Genomic DNA, 23925 nt, shown 5'->3' with positions numbered 1-23925 from the left:
AGTCCATGGGGTCACAAACAGTCGGACACGACTGAGCGACTTCACTTTCTTTTCTTTTAAAGACCTTTCCAGAGCTCTCCCAGCGGAGCCTGATCCGAAGCTATTGCTGTAAGGTGTGGTTGGCGGGGGTGGGGGACACCGACCCGCCCAAGCCCCAGGCGGGAGTCTGGGCCTGACAAAGCCGGGCGGGGCGAAGCTCGGCCCGGCCCCGCCCCAGGAGCCCGATCTGGGTTTCGGAGCCGCGGGCGGCGAGGGCGCTTTGGCAGGTGGCCGCTCAGGTGAGCTGGGCCCAAGGGTGGGGCCCACGTGACCGGGACGCGGGCGGGGAGGGGCCGGCGGACCCCAGGCAGGTGCGCGGTGGAGAGGGGGGTAGGCCCCTCGGAGCGTCCTGGCCGCGCGCTTGCTGCGCCGCCCGCCACTACCTTCGGCCGAGGCCGGCCGCCGGCGCGGTAAGGGGTGCGGGCCCCGGGGAGAGCTGGGGCCTGGGAAGCAGGAGGGCCCCTCGGCCAGCCAGGTTTCACGCGGCGGACACAGGTGCCGGGCGAGACGCGCCCCACCCCCGGCCGGGAAGCCGCGGTGCTTCCGGGCTCAGGGCTATTCCGACCTGGGCTGGTCCGGCCCAACTTAGTTCCGGCCGCTTTGGGCCGGAATCTTGAAAGACTGAAAATGCCTTTTCACTCCGACTCGGAGACGTGTACCTGGGGGTGCAGAGCTAAAGACCGAACGAATAGGTGGGGCGGGGTGCGGAGCGACGAGCCGCGGCCTGGGCAGAGACCCCGACAAGGATGCTTGCAACTTTTCCCGGTTCAAAGCGCAGTTCCCTTTCCACTGGAAACCAGTAGTGTGTGAAATCTGCCTGTGTCTGGGGCCCAGCGTAACTTTAAAAGCCAGCTAAGTGGTGATTCTGTGGTGTAAAGGTGACCAACTGGATTCCTGTAACTTTCCTGGGGAGACCGTTTCTTCTAATCACCGCTATGGTGTGTGCAGACCGAAAGAAGTCAGGGCCCCGGGGCTTGAACAAAACAAAAATTCGCCCTGCCTCAGCGTGCTGATTCTAACTGGACGCTCTATGAGACCCTGAAAGATGCTAGGGGTATCCAGATATAGAAATGTAAAAATACAACTGACTGAACCCTTCTAAAATCACATAATTTGCTATTACACATTTCTCCAAATTTGGAATTTTGACTTTTTAAGGTGATCTTAGGCTTCCCTTGTAGCTCAGTCAGTAAAGAATATGCCTGCAATGCAGGAGACCCGGGTTCGATTCCTGGGTCGGAAAGATCCCCCTGGAGAAGGAAATGGCAACCCACTCCAGTATTCTTGCCTGGAGAATCTCAGGAACAGAGGAGACTGGCGGGCTACAGTCCATGGGGCCACAAGAGTCGGACACGACTTAGCGACTTAACCAAACCACCACCAAGGTGATCTAATTCAAATAAGCTACTTTTCAGAAGTCTTTCTGTTGTTCAGTCTCTAAGTCGCGTCGCACTCTTTGCAACCCCATGTATGTAGCCCTGCCTGTTCTTCACTATCTCTTAGTTTGCTGAAACTCATGTCCATTGAGTCGGTGATGCCATTAGAAGTGAGCATAAATTAGATCCATTATGAGTGAGTGAAGTCGCTCAGTCGTGTCCGACTCTTTGCGACCCAATGGACTATAGCCTACCAGGCTCCTCTGTCCACGGGATTTTCCAGGCAGTAATACTGGAGTGGATTGCCATTTCCTTTTGCCAAACTGCTGCTGCTGCTGCTGAGTCGCTTCAGTCGTGTCTGACTCTGTGCGACCCCAGAGACGGCAACCCACCAGGCTCCCCCGTCCCTGGGATTCTCCAGGCAAGAACACTGGAGTGGGTTGCCATTTCCTTCTCCAATGCATGAAAGTGATCACAAAGTGAAGTCACTGAGTGGTGTTCGACTCCTAGCGACGCCATGGACTGCAGCCTACCGGGTTTCTCCGTCCATGGGATTTGCCAGGCAAGAGTACTGGAGTGGGCTGCCATTGCCTTCTCCATTCGCCAAACTGGTATCCCTTAAATGCCTGTATATCAAAGATATTGAAGGATATGTAAAACTTGTTAAAGTTATTTGTTGTGCTTTTGCCTCTACTTTTTTTAGGAAAATGTATTTCAAGAATTATACTAGTACTACGCATTCTTAGAATTTAAGTACTTTTAGACAACAGATAAAGAGATAAAGGACCAAAAAATACTGCTAATTGCTATCATTTATATAAATGATTTTCTGTACTAAATTTTTTCTCCTACTTTTCATTGGGCACCATGTTGGGACTCACAGTTAATTCTTTAAAATTGGAGTGCCCCTTTAGAAAACCCCAGAATTTAGACCTCTCCAGCTCCACTCAATACCCAGGTGATTGTATTTAGTCTGTGGTAGTATATACCCTTCAGTGGGCAGCCTACCTACTTGTTAGCTTTGCCTGAACTTTTAACAGGTATCTTAGACTCTCTTTAGGCTGCTCCTCCAAGGACTAAGCTGGGCAGTGTAGAAATGTTGTAGATAAAATGATCTGATGTCTGGGATTTGCTTTAATCTATTCATGAATAAGGGGGAAGGTATAGATGAAACAGTATTGATAAGTTGATAATTATTGAAGGTTGCTAATGGGCACATAAGGGCTCGTAATACTATTCTTTCCACTTTTTATTGTGTTTGGAAGTTTCTTTATTAAAAATTTTAATTCCCTGTACAGAGAGTTTGACCTCTTCTTGCCATCTTTGTTGCCACAACCATGGCCCATTGGAGTACAGTTGACCCTTGAACAACACAGCTTTGAACTGTGAGGGTCCATTGAGATACTTTTTTTTTCCAATAAATATATATACAGTACTGAGTGGTTTGCAGTTGGTTGAATCCCTGGGTTTGGAATCCCAACTCCTCCTGTGTTGGCCAAGGGTCAACTGTATTTCAGTGACCTCCTAGCCGGTCTCCCTCTTTTCACTCTTTTCTCCTGGAATGTACTATTAACACAGCATCCAGAGTGATCCTGTTTAAAAAGGTAATAACATCATGTCAGACCTCTACTGAAAATTTTCCAGTGGCTTCTCATGTCACTCCCAATAGAAGCCTGAATCCTTTCTAATGATTTTTAAGTCCTAAGGATTCAGACAGCCTCAATTCTGCTACGCACCCTCATGCTGTTGCTGCCTCCATGCCTCAACAATGCTAGGCACTCCCACTTTAAGGCTTTTATGCTAGCTGTTCCAGCTGCCCAAAACACTTCCCCTGATACCTGCCTGGCATCTTCTCTCATCTCCTTCGTTTCTATATTCAGATGTCTTGTTCTCTCTGAAGAATTCCCTGGCCACTCTATGTAAAATTATAGCATCCTATCCACACTGCACTTCTTACCCTCTTTCCTAACTTTGTTCGTTGGCATCTATTTCACTTGCCTTATCTATCATCTGTCATCCCTGCTCCCCACCCCCAGAATTTAAGCTGCATGAAGGCAAGGATTTCCATCAACTTTTTTCACCGATACATCTTCAGGAAACCTTGTGCGTGAGAGGTACTTGGTAAATAATTGTTTGAGTGATAGATCTCTGTTTGACAAAGTAAAAACAAAACCTTAGGAATTTCTAAATTGTTCAACATCGTAAAGGTGGGATTACCAGCTTTAATTCTGAGAACTTTACAGTGCCAAGTATAATACCATGTGCCCAGTGAGCCTTCAATAAATACTCATGAGCAGTTTGAGGGAGAAAAGCATTGTACCTTAAACATAGTAGTTATAATAGCAAATAGTTTCCTTTTTGCATATATGTTCAGGTCATTGATTTCTTGAAGGAAATCATCAAGTTTGATAAAAAGTTATAGATATTTTCTATTTTTCAGATGGATTAAATACTCTCTAACACGACTGGGTGACTTCACTTTCACTTTTCACTTTCCTGCATTGGAGAAGGACATGGCAACCCACTCCAGTGTTCTTGCCTGGAGAATCCCAGGGACGGGGGAGCCTGGTGGGCTGCCGTCCGTGGGGTCGCACAGAGTCGGGCACGGCTGAAGCAACTTAGCTTAGCAAGACAGCTTTTTGGGCTTCCTTTGTGGCTCAGCTGGTAAATAATCCACCTGCAATGGCAGGAGACCTGGGTTTGATCCCTGGGTTGGGAAGATGCCCTGGAGAAGGGAAAGGCTACCTACTCCAATATTCTGGCCTGGAGAATTCCATGGACTGTATAGTCCATGGGGTCGCAAAGAGACACCACCTTCTAAAAAGATTTTTTATTTATTTATGGCTACATTGGGTCTTTGTTGCTATGCACAGGCTTTCTCTGGTTGCAGTGAACAGGGGCTACTCTCTAGTTAACGGTGTGTGACTTATTGCAGAGCACGGGCTCTAGGCGCTTGGGCTCAGTTGCGCCCAAGCAACTCACAGGGTTGCGGCTCACAGGGTTAAAGCTTTGGGCGCAGTAGTTGTGGTCCACAGGCTTCGTAGCCCGGAGGCAGATGGAATCTTCACAGACCAGGGATTGAACGCATGTCCCCTGCACTGGCATGCAAATTCTTAATCACTGGACCACCAGGCAAGTCTTCTGAGATACTTTATGAGTCTTTCCATGGCTCAGCAAATCACCTTTAAATAATTGCTCTGGAAAGAGTGATGTCCATGGGCATTGCTGTGGCTCTGAGAAGTCAATTTTCTAGTATCAAGCGTTATCCCATTACAGTGGAAGAAGTGACTCCCAAAACATGACTTCCCAAGTTAGGAAGGAAAGGGGCTCTCCACTCCATGTGTTTACCAGACTGATTCTCATGGGCTGTTCCAAAACAGACTTGAGTTAATGAAAGTGAGTATTTGCTGACCCATCAAATTTTGGTATGCTCAAACTCTTAAATATGTTTATTTAGATATTTGAGGAAAGGACTCTGCTTGGAATGTGTTAGCACCCTGCATTAAAATTTAGTCTCATTTTTGGTTTTTTACATTTTGTTGTTTATAGGGCTCGTAGGTAAATTTGACTTATAAATGCTGTAATCCCTAAGGTTTAAGATTTTAATTGCCCTTAAATCTCATAGAATGGTTCTGTATCCCTGGCTAATGTAATTGTTACACATGTTTAAAATGTATTTATTTGCTTTGTCATTCTCTATATCATGATGATTAGATATGATCATATTGGTTTCCTGAATATGATCATTTGCTACTAAGTGACTAAAACCAGCATCATTGAAGGGATACATAACTAAGCATAAGAGATAACTTTAATCCTGACCCCAGGTGTGAACATCACAAATGTCATCCAGTGACAGAAGATCCAGGAATCGGGACAGACACTATGATGAGGTCCCAAGGGACTCGGACTATCCAGATGGCACCGTAAGAACCTTCCAGACTCTTCGAGACAGTGAGCTGGCTGTGAGCGCTGATCCATTGCCACCACCCCCTCTCCCATTACAGCCACCCTTCGGCCCAGAATTCTACTCAAGTGACACAGAGGAACCAGCCATAGCGCCGGATCTCAAGCCTGTAAGACGCTTTGTCCCTGAGTCCTGGAAGAACTTCTTCAGAGGGAAGAAAAAGGACCCGGGGTGGGATAAGCCAGTGTCAGACATCAGATACATCTCCGATGGAGTGGAGTGTTCACCTCCAGCCTCGCCCACAAGATCAAACCATCGTTCACCCCCAAACTCCTGCAAAGATCCTCACGGCGAGTCCGAAGGCAGCTGGCATTCCCAGAAAGAGACTGAGGCCGTGTTTCCTCACGATCCCTATGGATCCCTAGGCCGACACACGCACACAGCCCGAACCTACAGCGAGAAGGTGGAGGAGTACCACCTTAGGTACTCCTACATGAAGTCGTGGGCAGGCCTGCTGCGGATCCTGGGGGTGGCCGAGCTGCTGCTGGGGGCCGGCGTTTTCGCTTGTGTCACAGCGTACATTCACAAGGACAGCGAGTGGTATAACATGTTTGGGTATTCACAGCCCTACGGCATCGGAGGCGTGGGTGGCCTGGGCAGCACCTATGGGGGCTATTACTACAGTGGCCCCAAAACTGCTTTTGTCCTTGTGGTTGCTGGCTTGGCCTGGGTGACCACCATCATCATCCTGGTGCTTGGCATGTCCATGTATTATCGGACCATCCTCTTGGACTCAAATTGGTGGCCCCTCACTGAATTTGGAATCAATGTCTCCTTGTTCATTTTGTACATGGCCGCAGCCATAGTCTACGTGAATGATACCAACCGAGGGGGACTCTGCTACTATCCGTTATTTAACACGCCAGTGAACGCAGGATTCTGCCGGGTGGAAGGAGGGCAGATAGCAGCCATGATCTTCCTCTTTGTCACCATGATTGTTTATCTCATCGGTGCTTTGGTTTGCCTAAAGTTGTGGAGGCACGAGGCAGCTCGGAGACACAGGGAATACATTGAGCAGCAGGAGGTAAGGGATTTCACCATCTTTGTTCTTTCTTTCTGCTATTAGCTCCCTCCTTAAATACCTATAGTTCTCAAAACAAAGCCGTCGTTGTTGTTTTTAATGGTCTGAAGTTCCAAAGGCCTCACTCCGTATCTGACGTGCTCTGACCAGATAACCCACTCTGGCGTGTCACTGCTGTGTAATGTCGCAAGTAGACCCCAGATGTGTAAGGTAATATATAGTTCGTTGGTTGCACTATTGTCTGTCCAATAGGTAAGAGAAGACACAGCTATTGAATTTCCATAAAGAAGAATAACAACATATTCAGTAAAGTAAATGGCCCATCATTAAGAACAATCTTGATTCCTTAGTATGGTAAGACTTAATAAAAAGCATAATTGTTCAGTTGCAAGAGCAAAGTGCTCATTTAAATCTGTAATGAAATCTGAAACCCACTTTTCTTGGAGTTTATAAATTTATCTCAGTATTGTAAGCATATTTTTAAGTTTTACATCTGTGTATGCAAAGTACAGAATTTTAAATTCTAATCAGTGTGAAATCAGATGGTGAAACACATCCTTATAATTTTATGTAATTTAATAATAATGGAGTTCTTAATATCACTTCAAATTCTATGTTATGATGGCTGTCACTCATATAATTCTGTTATTTCTTTTCCTTTTCCTAACAGAAGCTTGTTTTTATAAGACTTTGCATAATGGTTGATTAAACTTGAATGATGCCTGTTTGTGTTGCTGTAACTTCCTAAATGTTAAGACATACTGACGTGTAGCTTTTTTAATTATAAAATTAATAATGTAACCATTCCAAACTCTTTAATTGTGTGAGGCAGTGGGAATCAAGAATAAATAAAATCTCTAGGTAGTTCAAGGCAACTCCATAATTGTCGCCACCATCTCCTTATTGCCAGCTCTGCTCTCTGCTCCTGATTGACAGGGAGTCACAATTATTTCTCCTCCTCTCATTCTCCACTGGTCCATCAAAGTGTGGCCAGGAGAGTCAGGAATCCATCTGTAGAGAAGCAGTATCTATAAAATTGAAATTGGGCTGTAAATACAAAGGGACAAAACTATTTGCTCAGTAGCTTCACACACCTCTAAAAAGTCATTTTAACTCTTTCTGTTCCAGATAAGTGAGCCATCATTGCCATCGAAAAGGAAAATGGTAAGAACAAAGTCCACATCATATTTTATCTCTGGATTTGCCAATTTTCTCTCTTGTCTGTTTGTAGATCACCTGCCTGTAAAAGTGTATCTATTGCAGTAAGTTCGTAATAGAACTTTTTAGCTTTTTTCTAATACGAAGAGGGCCAAATCAGACAAGGCTATTTGTAGCATCTTTTGGTTTTGTTAGCTGAAAGTTTCTGCAAGTGAACACAGTTGGTTCTTATTATATATTTAATTGTTTTTTTAATGAAGGCGATTCTCCCTCATTTTTTTCAGTGTCTTCAGTTCTTCTCCATTCTTTCCTATTCTTGTCACGCTGCTTTCAGATGCCAAATTTTGTCGTGTTGGGAAAGAAATCCCCATTCCACAGTTTACTAACTGTGACAGTAGACAAGGTGCTTACCTTCCCAGGCCTCAGTTTCTTAATCTATAAAATTGAGATACTAATAATTTCTACCTCACAAGTTTGCTTGAGAGGATTAACTGAGATGCTGTTATTATAATTATTGTATATATAGAATATGTAACATATTTCAATCATAATTTTACCTCATTGAAAAGTTCTTTTTTTTAAGATATTGGGCATTATTTTTTTCCTTTTTTTTGGAGGCCGGGGAGGCCACATGGGATGCGGGATTTTAGTTCCTGGACTAGAAATTGAACGCGTGCCCCTGTAGCGGAAGCATGGAGTCCTAATCATTGGGCCACTAGGAAAGTCCCTGGGCACTATTTCTAAGCAAGAAGATAAGAATCCAACCTCTGGATTTGTTTGTTTCTTTAAAAAGGAAGTGTATTCCCTTAATTCAAAATGCAAAAGGCTGTCTCACAAAGTCTTCTCTCGTCCCTGTATGGTGGCTTCCCAGTTCTCCCGTGGGGGCACCCAGTGTTACCAGTATCCTGTATTTCCTTTCAGGAGTGTGTTAGATATCTATTTGCTTTACTCCTTCTTTTACACAAATGGTAGCATACCATACCTACTGTTATATCCCTTATTTTTTTCTCTTAACAATGTATTTCTAAGATTTTTCCTTATTAGTACATAGAAAACTTCTGCATTCTTGGTTTCTAACTACGGAATATTGCATTTTGTGGTTAGACTGTAATTCATTTAGTCAGATATTAACATGTAAGTTGTTTCTAGCCTCTCACTATTAAAAATAGTGCTACAGTGAATAACCTTATACATACGACTACATACTTATACGGACTTCCTTTCATATACGTGCAAGAACACTGAAATTCTGAGAAGAGAGTTTCTGGATCAAAAGACATGTACATTTTTGGTTTGACTGCCAGATTGCCCAATAGAAGGTCTACCAATTTCTATCCCCAACACACTACAGGCTTCCTCACACCCTCACCACACAGTGTTAGGAAATTTGTTAACATCTGTCAACCTGGTAGGTGAAAAATATCACTAATGTAGAAATTTGCATTTCTCTTATCAGGAGTGAGGTTGAGCCTTTTTCATATGTTTGCATTTTCTTCCCTATTAACTGTCTGTTTATATCTTGTCCAGTTTTTTTTAATTGGGTTGCTAGTTTCTTTAAGTTCTTTTTTTTTTGTTAAATGCATTCATTTTGAAAATACCTTTGATGGGGTTCTTTTTTACTTTGTTCTCAATTACGTTGTAACATACAAATATTAATACTATTTGAAAACATCTTGTTCATGTTGAAATAAGAACGTTATTAAGTGGATGAACAACAGCCTATCTCAGCAATCATGATTAAAGCATCGGTGTCATCATTAATTCATTCATTGAACAAACACGTGACAGGTTGTGGGCCAGTGACATGGATGCAACAAGGAACATTATCTCCATTTCCCAGGGGCTTACAAATCTAGTGAAAAACACAGACAAAAGATTAGTGGAGTGATTGTGTGTGAGTGTGAGAGCAAGCGAGCAAGAAGTACAAAAGTAAATAACTCACAGATTTGTGTTTCTATGTCATCTCCTCGGGAAATCAATTTATGAATGATAGTATCTCAAGTTCAACATTATTCGCTGATCAAAGCAACTTTGAGGATCTGTAATTAGTCATGGTTTTTAAAGGGTCAGTTGCATTAAATGATTGACACATATATGAAGTCATCTGAATTACAGCTGAGCCTTGCTGTGGTTTTCTTGGAGATCCATAAGTCTTTAGAAATCAAGGGATATCTGACCAGTCCTGATTGACCATGCATGGGAATAAGTGAGACTGGTATTAATAGCTGATGTATAGAATATTGAAGAGTTTCTCTCTCACAGGACAGTGTGGACCAAATGTTACAAACCTCTACAGTTGAAACATTGTTCATAGAATTAGAGAAATACTGCTTTGGGAGGGGGGGCATTTTGGTTGTTTTTTAATTGTACTTTGTTTTAACTTCCTGATTCTCTTGTGTTTTAGTTCATTTTAAATGTTCATTTATTTATTCAACATTAATTGCGTCAGGATATACATTTCAGTTAGACTTGTGACTAACTCAGTGACTAACAATCAGAGTAAGCTAAATGGATCATCAGTTTTCTACAGAAAGAAGTTCTAAGTCCTTAAGTGTTGAGCAGATTTCTAAATTAGAAAAGTCAAAATCTAACCTGAAGAAGTTCCCTGGTGGTCCAGTGGCTAAGACTCCACATTCCCAATGCAGGGGGTCTGGGTTTAATCCCTGGTCAGAGAACTAGATCCCACATGCTGCAACTAAGATCTGATGCAGCCAAATAAATAAATAATTTTTTCTAATCTAATCTGGGCATAAAAAGTAATAGTGTGGGTTTGGGATTGGGGTCTGTGCATCATGACATCAAATACACTTACAGGGAGGGACAATCAGAAATTGAACAAAAGCACCCTGAAACACATGTCTGACTCTCCCCATTTCTAACTTGACAATGTATTCCTCCAGCCCATTTTTTATTTGAAAAGCTTAGTAATTGTATCCATAACATTACTTACCCCAGGCTTAATTGATTTCTCTTGCCTCACAGCAAAGCTTTTCTGTGACAAGACTAGTTCTTGCTAGATGCAGAGAAAGGTCATGAAATCTGGGGCCATGTGTTTGTAATCTGGAGTACTGTTTGAGAGTGGTGTGTCCTAGGGCTGGAGCCCAACTAACTTCCTTCCTGTGAAAGCCTGAAGAGGTTTTCATTTTTGTGTCATGTCTAGTTCTAGATTTTTTTCCCCAGGAGATTTTCTGAATTGATATCAGTGTGGTTCACCCAAAAGGAGTGAAAGAAAATGTTAAGAGCATAAAAACAGGGGGGAAAATGTAAAGCAGGTGAGATAGTCTGTGTGGAAATATGATTTCTTAGAACTCCTTTTTATATTAAAAGGTAAATCTTGGAATTAGGGACGGGCAAGTAAGGAAAATGAATAGCTTTGGCTTGAAAAAACTTGGTGACTGCACCCATGAAATTAAAAGACACTTGCTCCTTGGAAGAAAAGCTACGACCAACCTAGATAGCATATTCAAAAGCAGACACGTTACTTTGCCAACAAAGGTCCGTCTAGTCAAAGCTATGGTTTTTCCAGTAGTCATGTATGGATGTGAGAGTTGGACTATAAAGAAAGCTGAGCGCCGAAGAATTGATGCTTTTGAACTGTGGTGTTGGAGCAGATTCTTGAGAGTCTATTGGGCTGCAAGGAGATCCAACCAGTCCATCATAAAGGAAATCAGTCCTGAATATTCATTGGAAGGACTGATGGTGAAACTGAAACTCCGATACTTTGGCCACCTGATGCAAAGAACCAACTCACTGGCAAAGATCCTGATGCTGGGAAAGATTGAAGGTGTGAGGAGAAGGGGACTACAGAGGATGAGATGGTTGGATGGACATGAGTTTGAGCAAGCTCCAGGAGTTGGTGATGGACAGGGAGGCCTGGCGTGCTGCGATTTACAGGGTTGCAAAGAGTCAGAAACGACTGAGCGACTGAACTGACTGACTGAGGGGGGAGCCTCACATAGACTCTCCTGTCCAATGTGACTACCCGGGTAGAATTCGTGATTTTGACCATGCAATCTGAGCCTGCCCCAGCACTGCTGACCAAGAGGGTCAGTGTGCTCCCTAGACACTTCTCAAGCAGCTGTGGGGGAAAACAGGTTGTTAAATATTTAGAAGCTAGAAAGGGATGCCGTGAAATGGAAATTCACTTACTTAAGCCAAAAAATTTCCACTGATTTTAATACCATGTTGGATTTTCAAGATTAAGCATTAAAGAATTCAATAGGATGAAGAAGTGGCCTTCTGACCAGCGAGGAACAAAGTGCAACAGATGCTAACCTCAGAATATGTTTCCTAAAATAGTCTTGTTTGATCCCGTTTCCTCTGGGTTTTCTGCTCTCCACTCGCATTCCTGCTGTTTGGGTCCGTGGCTGGGCATCGTTTCTGCGGAGGAGCCCTGGTTCTCCTTCCACCTGCTGGGTGCAGGCTTCCCCTCTCGGTAGCCCTCCCCCAGGGCAAGTCAGCAGCCTCCACGTCTAAGCTGGGCTTATCCATGGGCTGCACTATTTGGTGAGTTAACAGTTGGAGGTTTTTAGCGTGAGCTAATGTTAAATGAGACCTCAAAGGCAGCCTCTGAGAGATAGAGAAATCAGGAAACAAAGGATTTGCAAAGCTGCCTGACCAGGTAAAGAGCAAGGTTTTAAATTCCTGTTTTATATTTTGTTTTCAATAGACTAGGGTCCCTCCCCAGCCACTCTCAATTAGTTGATGGAGTTTTATTCAGCAAGCACAGACTGAAGACCGGAGGAGTGGAGGGAGCTTTCTTCTATGTCACGGAAAGCAGTATGCCTTTGCCCACCTCTGCCCATCACAGCCTCATTTCTAGTGTGCTACTTGGGCTTCCCTGGTAGCTCAGTAATTAAAGAATACGCCCACGATGTGGGAGAGCTGAGTTCGATCCCTGGATTGGGAAGATCACCTGGAGTAGGAAATGGCAACCCACTCCAGTGTTATTGCCTGGAGAATCCCCATGGGCAGAGGAGCCTGGTGGGCTACAGTCCATGGGGTCGCAAAGAGTTGGACACGACTGAGCAACAAGCACAGCACCACAACCAGAACTTCAGGGAACTTTAGGATTGAGTGATACACATTTAGGAATACCAGGGCTTCCCTAGTGGCTCAGACGGTAAAGCGTCTGCCTGCAATGCGGGAGACCTGGGTTCGATTCCTGGGTTGGGAAGATCCCCTGGAGAAGGAAATGGCAATCCACTCCAGCACTCTTGCCTGGAAAATCCCATGGATGGAGGAGCCTGATAGGCTACAGTCCATGGGGTCACAAAGAGTCGGACATGATATACATTTAAGTAAACTGATTTCCTCCTTTTATTCATTTAAAGAACCCAAAAGTCAAAAAGTACTGTTTTTGAGGGGCTTTAGGGTTTTTTTTCCCTTGGCTGTGCCGTGCAACTCACAGGGCCTGGGCTTTCAGCAGTGAGAGCGCAGTCTTAAGTAGAAAGGCCTGGGTTTTCATTGTTGCTTTTCACTTCATAGCTGTGAGACCTTGAATTCACTGAATCTCTCTGAACCTTACTCCTTTATTTGTAATGTGGAAACCCCTCTCCTGGAATCCACCAGCCTCTCCAGCCTGCTTGGTATTCTGGGCACTGCCCAGTGGGGCCCCCAAGCACTCTATTCCTTTTTTTTTTTTTTTTTTAATGAGACTAGATTTTTAAATTATTATTATTTATTTATTTTTGACTGTGCTGGGTCTTTATTCCTCTAAGAATGAAGTTGACTTTTTTTTTGCTCTGTTTATAAATAAATCCTCTTTTCCCCTCTAACTGTAGTGTGACATGGCCACCAGTTGTGAGAGACAGAGAGACCAAGAAGTTAATTTTAAAGAACTGAGAGCAACGAAAATGAAACCTGAACTTCTGAGTGGACCTATTCCCCCGGGCCACATCCCAAAACCCATTGTGATGCCAGACTACGTGGCGTGAGTATCTGCCTTTCTTCAAGGTAGAGATAGCAAGGTTCCATTTGGAATTTCGTTTTTCTGTTCATCTTCAAGTTAATACTCTGCTTAAAGTCAATTATATTTGAACAGTTGTTTGTTTCCTGAGAGGTAGTATATTGAACTGAAGGTACAGTATGGTCACTGAGAAATAAGGTAATAAGCTGATTTCCTGTTCCTCTTGTTTTAATGAAAAAGTTATCACTTTGATTTTCTTTTCTTCCAATTTTGAGATATAAGTGACCTACAGCACTGTTTATGTTTAGTGTGTACAGTGTAATGAAATCATGAACTTACATGCATTATAAAATGTTCATCACAGTAGGTTTAGTGAACATCCATCATCTCATATAGATATAAAATTAAAGAAAGGAAAAAATTTTTTTCTTGTGATGAGAACTCTTAGGATTTGCTCTTTTAATAATTTTCATATATAACATACAGCAGTGTTAATTGTGTTTATCATGTTGTACATTGTGTCTCTGATACTTATTTATCTCATAGCTGAAAGTTCATAGGTTTTGATGACCTTCATCCAATTTTCTCTCCCTAAACTTCCTCTTCCCCTACCCCTGCCTCTGGTAACCACAAATCTGATCTCTTTTTCTGTGAGTTTGTTTTTGAAGCATAATTGACCTACAACAGTATGTTAGTTCCTGGTGTACAACATAATGATACAGTATTTCTATACTTTTCAAAATCATCCCCAGGATAAGTCTGTTATCATCTGTCATCAAACAAAGATACTACGTAGTTATTGACTATACTCCCTGCACTGGACATGTCGTACCTGTGACTCATTTATTTTGCAGCTGAAAGTTTTTACCTGTTAATCTGCTTTACCAGTTTCTTTGTTTCCCCCACCTCTCTCCTCTCTGGCAACCACTACTTACAGGTGACATAGATGGTTTTACGGCTTCTGTCTTTTAACCTTCCTACTGGCTTTATACGGGCTTCCCTGATGGCTCAGAGGGTAAAGCGTCTGTCTGCAGTGCAGGAGACCCAGGTTTGATTCCTGGGTTGGGAAGATCCCCTGGAGAAGGAAATGGAAACCCACTCCAGTACCCTTTCCTAGAAAATCCCATGGACAGAGGTCTGGTAGGCTACAGTCCATGAGGTCGAAAAGAGTCGGACACGACTGAGTGATTTCACTTTCACTAGCTTTGTACACCGAGAAGGCAATGGCACCCCACTCCAGTACTCTTGGCTGGAAAATCCCATGGATGGAGGAGCCTGGTAGGCTGCAGTCCATGGGGTCGCACAGAGTCGGACACGACTGAGCAACTTCACTTTAACTTTTCACTTTTATGCATTGGAGAAAGAAATGGCAGCCCACTCCAGTGTTCTTGCCTGGAGAATCCCAGGGATGGCGGAGCCTGGTGGGTTGCCGTCTATGGGGTCGCACAGAGTCAGACAAGACTGAAGCGACTTAGCAGCAGCAGCAGCAGCAGCTTTGTACAGGGCTGATTTACTACCTTTACTGTATATTTGCCTTTACCAATAAGATTTTTCTTTTTTTAATTTTCAGGTTTCTAGTTAATGGTCTTTTCTACTTAAAGAAGTTCCTTTAACATTTCTTGTAAAGCTAGTTTGGTAGTACTAAGTCTTATCTTCTGCTTGTCCATAAAATTGTTTGTTTGTTTGTTCTTTGTTTTTGTCTGTAAATTTTTGATTTCTCCATCATATCTGAATGAAAGCCTTACCAGGTAGAGTATTTCTTGGTTGTAGATGTTCCCCTATCATCACTTTGAATATATTCTATCACTCCCTCCTGGCCTACAGAGTTTCTACTGAAATGTCACGTGATGGCCTTATGCCAGTTCCCTTGTGATAAATTGTTGCTTTTCCTTTGTTGCCCAGAAGGGAAGTTTTCAGCTATTAATGTGGCTAAATATTTTCTCTGTCCCTTTCTCTGTCTGTTCTCCTTCTGGGACCCCTATAATGTGAATGTCAGTGTTCATCATGCTGCCCCAGAGGTCTCCTAGAGTGTTCTCACATTTTTTTGTTAAATCTTTTTTTGGCTCAAGTGAGTGATTTCCATTGCTCTGTCTTCCAGTTTGCTGATCTGTGGCTGTGTATCATCTTATCTACTATTGCCTCCTTTTTGGTAGAGTTTTCATTTCAGTTATTATATTCTTCAGCTGAGCTTGGTGTCCTTTTTATTTTTTCACTCTTTGGTTAAACCTTCTAACTTCTCACCTTGCTCATGCACTCTTCTCCTGAGTTCTTTGAACATCTTTATGAGTATAATCAGGTAGTTTGCTTATTTCCACTTTACTTGGTTTTCTGGAGTTTTATCTTGTTTCTTCATTTGGAACATAATTTGCTGTGGCTTCATTTTGCCTAATTTGCTGTTTTTATTTCTGTGTGTTTGGTTGGCAGTTTTGTTTCTTGGCCTTGAAGTAGTGGCTTTTTGTAGAAGATGTCCCGCTTGTCCCCACGGCGCACTCCCTTCTCATCACCAGAGCTGCATGCTCTAACGGTATCCCCTGTGACGGCTGCATGGGCCCTGCTGTTGACGGCAGGCTGCCTACCGTGGATGTCTGATCGGCGTGGCTGCCTCCTAGTCCTGCCTCCAGGCCCGGCCTTGTGTGGAGGTTGCTGGCCACTGGTGGGTGGAGCTGGGTCACAAGGTTGATCCTGTGAAGTCCCGGGGGTCCTGAGGCTAGTGTTGGTCCACAGATGGGCAGAGCTGGTTTCCAGGGTTGGTGGTTGCAGGCCTGGGGAGCCCAGGTCTAGGGTCAGCCTGCTTGAATGAGGCTAGTTCCTAGCATGGCTGGCTGTGGGGTCCAGGGTGTCTCAAAGCTTGTATCCGGTCCCAGGGCAGCTGCTTTGGGGCCCAAAGTGTCTCAGAGCTGAGCTTGGTCTTCTGGTGCTGGTGGGTATGCTGGGGTCTGGCCAGGGGAAAGAAAGGTGGGCGGGGGTGGGGGGGAGGGTTAGTCCGATGACTTCAGCCTGTCAATGGGAAAGCTGGGGCCCAAGGGATCCCAAGGGTAGTGCCAGTCAGCTGGTGGGGTGGCGCCAGGTCCCGGGGTCCTGGAGTTGGTGTGCGCCCACTAGTAGGGCCAGGTGCTGGGGCGAGTGCTGGCCCACAGGTAGGCAGAGCTGGGTCCTGGGGTCTCTGGCTACAGGGTCTAGGGGTCCCAGAGCTGGTGTTGGTCTTCTGGTGGATGGGCCCACCTGGCCCCCTAGTGAGTGATACTGTGACCCCACCTGGCTAGCTGCTGGGCCTGAGGCATCCCAGTACTGGTGCTCACAGGCTGGTGGGCAGGGCATCCCAGTACTGTGCTCACAGACTGGTGGGCCGGGCATCCCAGTACTGGTGCTCACAGGCTGGTGGGCTGGGCATCCCAGTACTGTGCTCACAGACTGGTGGGCCGGGCATCCCAGTACTGGTGCTCACAGGCTGGTGGGCCGGGCATCCCAGTACTGTGTTCACAGGCTGGTGGGCCGGGCATCCCAGTACTGTGTTCACAGGCTGGCGGGCAGGGCATCCCAGTACTGGTGCTCACAGGCTGGCGGGCTGGGCATCCCAGTACTGTGCTCACAGGCTGGTGGGCTGGGCATCCCAGTACTAGTGCTCACAGGCTGGTGGGCAGGGCATCCCAGTACTGGTGCTCACAGGCTGGTGGGCTGGGCATCCCAGTACTGTGCTCACAGGCTGGTGGGCAGGGCCTGGTCCCTGCACCAGTAAGCCGGAGGGAGGGTTCCAGAATGGCGCTTGTGGTAGAACGAGCTCTACAGAATAGCTGCTGTCAGTGTCTGTGTCCTCAGGGCGAGTTCCAATTACCTCTTGCCTCTCTGGGAGGCTCTCCAGGATCAGCGGTGGGTCTGACCCAGACGTCTTTCAAATAACTGCTTCTGCTCTGGATCCCGGAGCATGTGAGATTTTGTGTGCGTCTTTTAAGGGTAGAGACTATTTGCCACAGGCCTCAGAGTCTCCCGAAAGTAAGGCTTGCTGGCCTTCAACACCAAATTTTCTGGGGCCTTGTCTTCCTAGTACAGAAGAGCCCAGTGTGGGGCTCAGACACCTCACTCCTTGAGCAGACCTTCTGCAGTTGTAGTCAGCCTCCCGTTTGTGGGCTTCCCATCCAGGGGTATGGGTCTTGACTTTACTGTATCTCTGCCCTCCTACCCATCTTGTTGTGGTTGCTTCTTTAGTAAACATCTTTAGTTGTAGAAGATATCGTCTGCTAGTGTTCTGGTCTCTCTCAGCAATAGTTGCTCTATAAATAGTTGTAATTTTGCTGTGGCCATGGAAGGACGTGAGCTCAGGATCTTCCTACTCCACCGTCTTGGCCACGCTTCAACTTTGGTTTATTTTTTTTCCTCAGGAAATACCCTATGATTCAGACAAGTGATGAGCGAGAACGCTATAAAGCTGTGTTCCAGGACCAGTTTGCAGAGTACAAAGAGCTCTCCGCAGAAGTCCAGGCTGTCCTGAGGAAGTTTGATGAGCTGGATGCCGTGATGAGCAGATTGCCGCATCGTTCAGAAAACCAGCAGGTGAGGGCCTGCACTGTTGGGGAAGAGTTCCAATAGAGGAAGGATGAATTCTGACTTTGTCCAAAATGTAGAGAAGGCATAACCGTATACATCTGCTGTCTGGGGAAGTCACTTGAGATCTTCAGGGTGACAATTCAAAATATATCATTTAATGTCTTTTGCTTTCAATTGTTAAACTGCATTTTATTTTCCTACTTAAGTAAAATATAAATTTGCCTAAGGTGCACACTGAGTCAATTAGGGTCCCAAAGGAGACAGACAGCACACTCAAACTAAGATAATTGGAGGAGAGTTTATTCACAAATGGTGGACGGAGTGTAGAGGAGCCGCCAGTGGCCGTGCATTCTCCAGGTAAGTCACAGCTGAGCAGCTTGCACCCCAGGCCCAGAGAGCACAGCGGGTAAGGGTGGAAAGTGGACCTGAGGCTGCACGTGTGAGCTGCAGGGCCCGTGCTTCAGACCGATGACCGTGGCTATGGCAGAAAGGAAAACCAAGGTGGACATGGCAGTCATAGGAGACTCATGCTTTTTCTCTAATGTTTTGTCTTTTTCACATTTTAATATCTGGGAAATTAGGATGCCCTCATAATCAATGGCATTTTTTTACCTGACATGCATTTCTTTCATTGAAATATAATTCACATGACATAAATTCATTGCTTTTAAGTGTCAATTCAGTGGTTTCGTGGTTTTTTTGTTTGTTTGTTTTGGGTGTTTGTGGGGTTTCTTAGCTATGCCATACAACCTGCGAAATCCCAGTTTCCCTGATTAGGGATTGAACCCACTCCCTCAGCAGTGTAAGCCCAGAGTCCTAACCACTGGACTGTCAGGAAACTCCCTGGGTGGCTTTAATATATTCACAAAGTTGTATAACCATTACCACTCTAATTCCAGAACATTTTTATCACCCCTACAAAAAAAATATACCCCTTAGAACTAATTCCCCATTTCCCCTCCCTCCAACCACTGACAACGACTAATGCTTTCTGTCTGTATGAATTTGCTTATTTTGAACACTTGGTGTAAATGCAGTAATATAAGTGTGTGCATGCTCTGGCACTCAGTTGTGTCCAACTCTTTGCAACCCCGTGGACTGTAGCCCACCAGGCTCCTCTGTCCGCAGAATTTTTCAGGCAAGTTTGCTGAAGTGGGTTGCCATTTCCTCCTCCAGGGGCTCTTCCCAACCCAGGGATCAAATGCACATCTCCCGTACTGGCAGATCCTTTACTGCTGCGGCACCTGGGAATTGGCCTCTAATGTCTGGCTTCTTTTGTTTAGCCTCATGTTTTCAAGGTTCATCAATGTTGGGTCAGAAATCAATATTTCATTATTTTTTGTGGTGGAATAATAATATTCCTTTGTATGAATTTTTTTATCCATTTATCAGACAATGGACAGTGAATCGTTTCCGTGTTTGGGCTATTATAAATAATGCTGCTATGCACATTTGTGTGTAAAGGAACACACACATGTAAAGGAACATTTATCCTTTATAAAAAGAATGTATTAATCTAATCTACCACTTGTGTCATTGAAATTTTTAAAACTCATACAGCATTTTTTTAATAAATGTCAAATGTATGTAAATAGAGTCTATATCCATATTATATGGGGCTTGCCTGGTGGCGCAAAGTGGTAAAGAACCCGCTTGCCAAAGGAGGAGACATAAGAGTCACAGCTTCAACCCCTGGGTCAGGAAGATCCCCTGGAGGAGGGCATGGCAACCCACTCCACTATTCTTGCCTGGAGAATCCCATGGACAGAGGAGCCTGGAGGGCTACAGTCCATAGGTTGCAAAGAGTTGGACACGACTGAAGCAACTTAGCACACACATGCATATTTTATATGTAGATATGTATATTCTTCTCCTGAGACCTCTGTTAGTTGGGCATTTTGTTTTGACCAGACTTTTACACGTACATTTAAATGAGTTATAACTATGAGCTCTCCAAGCCCAATGTGTGGAGTCGTGACATTTTCCCAGCCTTGGAGTGATGGAAAGGTGTTGGCTAAGAGACACCTGTACCGGGAACCAGGAGGAGGCCAGCACAGAAGGCAGGCCCAGGATCAGTTAGTACCGTTTGGTGAACAGACAAGGTCCACAGTTCCAAGAAGGGCGACCAAGTTTAGATGAGGAAGGGAGGAGCAGGCGCCAAGCATCTAGATCAGTGCAGGTTGGGAAATAGCAGGCTGGTTGGCAGACAGATGTTAGAAACCCAACCATCTTGTGTGGTCTCGAAGCCCAGGCCTGGTGGTCTCAGGTTTGTAGGCTGCTTATGAGTGAACAGGGCTCAGGAGGTGGGTCTGCAGTTGGTGGGGTGGCAGGGTCCTGATTACAGCAGGCACAGAGACACTGAGTCCTCCAATGATAATCCCACAGGGTGTCGACAATACTCATTTCCTCTGGTTTTTACCACGGCTTGGCAAGTAAGTAGCCAAACGACAGGGCCGCAGTTAGTCTCCTCCAGGCCTTATCCAAAGTGGAGATATTAATTGTATCACAAAAGACAGCCTCTGGTCCTCAGGCTGAGCTCTGCACGGGCAGGAGTCTGCCAGCCAGGCTTATTCGTCTCCACTGTGTACTCAGTACTCAGTGGCCAGTGTACTATTGAGACATTCTTTTTTTTTCCCCCTCGCTGTGCTGGATCTTGGTTGTTGCCTGCGGGCTTTCTCTAGTGCCAGCGAGCGGGGGCTTACTCTCTAGCTGCGATGCCCAGGCTTCTCATTTCAGTGGCTTCTCTTGTTGCAGAGCGCGGGCTCTAGAGCACCGGGCTTCAGTAGTTACAGCACTGAGGCTCAGTAGTTGTGGCACACGGGCTTAGTTGCTCTTTGCGGCATGTGGGATCTTCCCAGACCAGGGATCGAACCCATGTCCCCCTGCATTGGTAGGCAGATTCTTAACCACTAGACCACCAGGGAAGTCCTCTTGAGATACGATCTGAGTAACTGCAAGTATTTTCATTCACGTATATGATATATTATTTTTAGGAACATGAGAGAATTTCAAGAATCCACCAAGAGCTTAAGAAAAAGAAAAATGTGAGTAAAACCATTTCCTTCTTATGGTGTAGCCTTATCCAGGTACAGTGGTGTCGGCTGACAGACTTCAGATTGTTGAAGCTAATGTAGTTCTTGTTTTGTGATTCTTAAGATGCTACTTGTTAGGAACCGCGGGTGGCTGCTGGGCGCCCTCTGTCCTCTCTGTCCTGAATACACTCTGCTGTGTCCTGCTTTAGGAACCCAGGGAAATGAGCCCCCTGACAGAGCTCTTCACCCACATTCATTCACAGATTTAAGTTCTTCTAGAGGTTTCTAATTCCATCCCTAACTTAATTGCACAAATCAGTAGAGGTTGGGGAGTGCTTTTAGTAATCCATGGTTTACTCTTTAATGTATTCTAAACTACTCAAGTTAAGGGCACGTTAGCTCTCTACTTCTGACTCAATTTTGCTGTGAACCAAAAGCTGTTCTAAAAAATAAAATCTACTGAAGTACATGTAGAGAACTTCCTATTATTCTAGTTGGGCAGATTTTGAAATCTGCTATGAAAAGCCATTTTCTGGGTGATAATGTGTGTTTCTATGGTTTTCACTGAGGAAGCCAGCAGCCGGGATAACAGCTATGTTTTTTTTCCAGGATCCTACATTTCTAGAAAAAAAAGAACGCTGTGATTATCTGAAGAATAAACTTTCTCACATAAAGCAAAAGATTCAAGAATATGATAAAGTAATGAATTGGGATGTACAGGATTATTCTTAAAACTTATTTGAAGCCACTTTTTTATATCATGCTTAATATTTATTTACTATCTTTTTTATGCTGGTGTCTGTGATAGAGAAGCAAATGCCTCATGAATAGGCTTCTGGTTGGTTTAGCTGGTATGTCACGTTAAGACAGTTTGAAGCTGCATTTCAGACATTTCAAAACAAATTCAAATTTACTAAGGGCCTTTACTGAGAGTGGAAGAAATTCTGGACTCATCTGTGTGCAAGTTATATTTATGTTGTTCAAATTGATTCAGATATTGTGTCCTTGTGGTGTGACGATCGAGTGAAGTCATCAGTCCTGGTGCTGCTCTTTCCTTTTTTACTTAGGCCAGTTCCTGGGACTTCTTAGGACAAATGTCTCATCCTAGCCAAAGATGTCATTTCTTCCCTTGAAAGGGGTTTGAATCCGAGATCAACATTTTCAAGCCTTATGACCGTGGGCAAGTTGCTTAAGCTGTCTGTGTCCATTTCCTCATCTGTACAATGGGGCAAATTATAGTACCTACCTCACAGGGTTGTTATGAGGATTAAATGAGTTACTTTTGTGAGCACTTGGAGCACACTGTAAGCACTGCACCAGTGTTTGTGAAATACAGACGTGTTTGTGGAGTGAATAATCTACCCAGAGTAAGTCTCAAAGAAAGGACCGTAATGAGCAAGTCCAGCCAGCTAACCCAAGGCCATGGCCTGTAAATAACTCTTACACATGTTGCTTCCCTGTGGCCCTGTGCCCACTGGGGTCCAGTGCAACCTTCTTACCTTTCTTTAATCAACGTCACTGTGTTCCCACTTCATGTTCCCACAGCCCAGCCATTCCTCTAAACCTCAGATAGAAAGACTGAGCTTTTACTGTTTCTTTTTCTGTCCTGTTTAGACGTCCATCCTAAGGCCCCGTGATGTTACATCTTACTTAGAACCTCCCTTCGCTTTATTGGAATGCTTCATCATCCGAAGAATTAGCTTGACTTTAAGGCTGTATTCATGAGAAATGTTTTATTTTTGTTAATGTGAACAAGAGACTGCCTTGAAAATGTTTTTTAAAAAAATCATTGTTATTGGACCCTATTCGGCAGCATCTATCTTGTAGATAATTTCCCAGGTATAGAAGTACAAGTCACTAAGTCGTGCCTGACTCTTTTGACCCCATGGACTGTAGCCCACCGGGCTCTTCTGTCCATGGAATTCTCCAGGCAAGAATACTGGAATGGTTGCCATTTCCTTCTCCTGGTGAGAAAGAAGTAAGTAAGTAGTAGTAAGGAAGTAGTAGGAAGTAAGTAAGAAGTAGTAAGACATAAAACTAATGCTTTGGAAAGATAAAATTAAGGAGCAGCAAAAATGTTTAGAAAAAAGGAGACCAGGTGGGAGAATGCAGCAAATCAGAAATATAATGTTTGCTTCATATAGCTGCCATTCACATAATTAATACTTGAGGAATTTTCTAAGGTGATAAAACCAAAGAAAAGCATGTGGAAAAACAAATTGGTTACCGAATAAGCTTTCTAGTTCTTCTTTGTCAGTGAAATCTCATTTAGTGTATATTGTTAATATTTTCAGTCCTCAGTTCTCAGACAAGGCTTAGGGTGCTACAAGTCTTAAGAGGTGATACTGAGGGAAGTGTGAGGCCCCCTCTGAAACCCTTCTCATGAACTAGAACAGCTTCACTTTCTGTTTTATATACTGGGGTCCCATGTTAACATTTCACTTAAGAAAACACCTATGCTTTAAAAAAAAAGATGAAATAATACCACTTTGATTAACTATAAAGAGTTAGATTAATACTGAAATGAAGTGTCAGGGAAATTTAACTTGTGAAACTATATTTTACTATAATTGTAAATGTTAATCTTTGAAAACCCGTGTTGTAATGTTGATTTTTGCAGTTTTTATGTAAATACGTAGGTTTATTAAAATTTCAGTTACCTGTTGTTTTGTGTGTGCCCTTTATTGTTTACCTTGCTGGCATTCCTGAGTTGACTGGGCATGTTCTTGAAAATATTTTCCATTATCAGAAAATAAAGTGGAAAGTCATTGGAAGCTTGTAGGTCATAATGCTCAGGTGACTCCTCCCCCACTACTTGCAGGAATTCAAAGTCAAGGCCGCTTTTGGTTTCCTTAGGCTGCCTGCCTTAACCAAGTACCACA

General features: G+C 44.2%; 1 protein-coding gene across 2 annotated transcripts; it reads left to right on the top strand.

Annotated features, from left to right (window-relative positions):
* The first annotated feature begins 228 nt into the window (after positions 1-228).
* Positions 229-23708, top strand: MARVELD2 (MARVEL domain containing 2). 2 transcript variants are annotated; one of them, XM_002696281.6, is made up of 7 exons: positions 229-278; positions 5243-6406; positions 7532-7567; positions 13345-13493; positions 17846-18017; positions 21005-21055; positions 21653-23708. In XM_002696281.6, the coding sequence occupies exons 2-7, from the start codon at positions 5258-5260 to the stop codon at positions 21773-21775; spliced, it is 1680 nt and encodes a 559-aa protein (XP_002696327.2). In that variant the 5' UTR covers positions 229-278; positions 5243-5257; the 3' UTR covers positions 21776-23708. The 2 variants fall into 2 exon arrangements, with proteins under 2 accessions (XP_002696327.2, XP_005221502.2); XM_005221445.5 differs by having other exon boundaries at positions 229-449.
* The last annotated feature ends 217 nt before the right edge of the window (positions 23709-23925 follow it).

Source organism: Bos taurus, chromosome 20 (genome assembly GCF_002263795.3).
Source record: "Bos taurus isolate L1 Dominette 01449 registration number 42190680 breed Hereford chromosome 20, ARS-UCD2.0, whole genome shotgun sequence".
In the NCBI taxonomy this organism is placed as follows: domain Eukaryota; kingdom Metazoa; phylum Chordata; class Mammalia; order Artiodactyla; family Bovidae; genus Bos; species Bos taurus.
The sequence above is the reverse complement of the archived record's forward strand: the minus strand, read 5'-3'. Positions and strand labels throughout refer to the sequence as shown.

Bases quoted from the DNA above. Each gene is read 5' to 3' on its own strand.
- MARVELD2 (XM_002696281.6), top strand. From the start codon at position 5,258: ATGTCATCCAGTGACAGAAGATCCAGGAATCGGGACAGACACTATGAT. The intron at 7,568-13,344 runs GTAAGAACAAAG...CTCTAACTGTAG, and splicing joins TGCCATCGAAAAGGAAAATG to TGTGACATGGCCACCAGTTG. The intron at 18,018-21,004 runs GTGAGGGCCTGC...TATTATTTTTAG, and splicing joins ATCGTTCAGAAAACCAGCAG to GAACATGAGAGAATTTCAAG.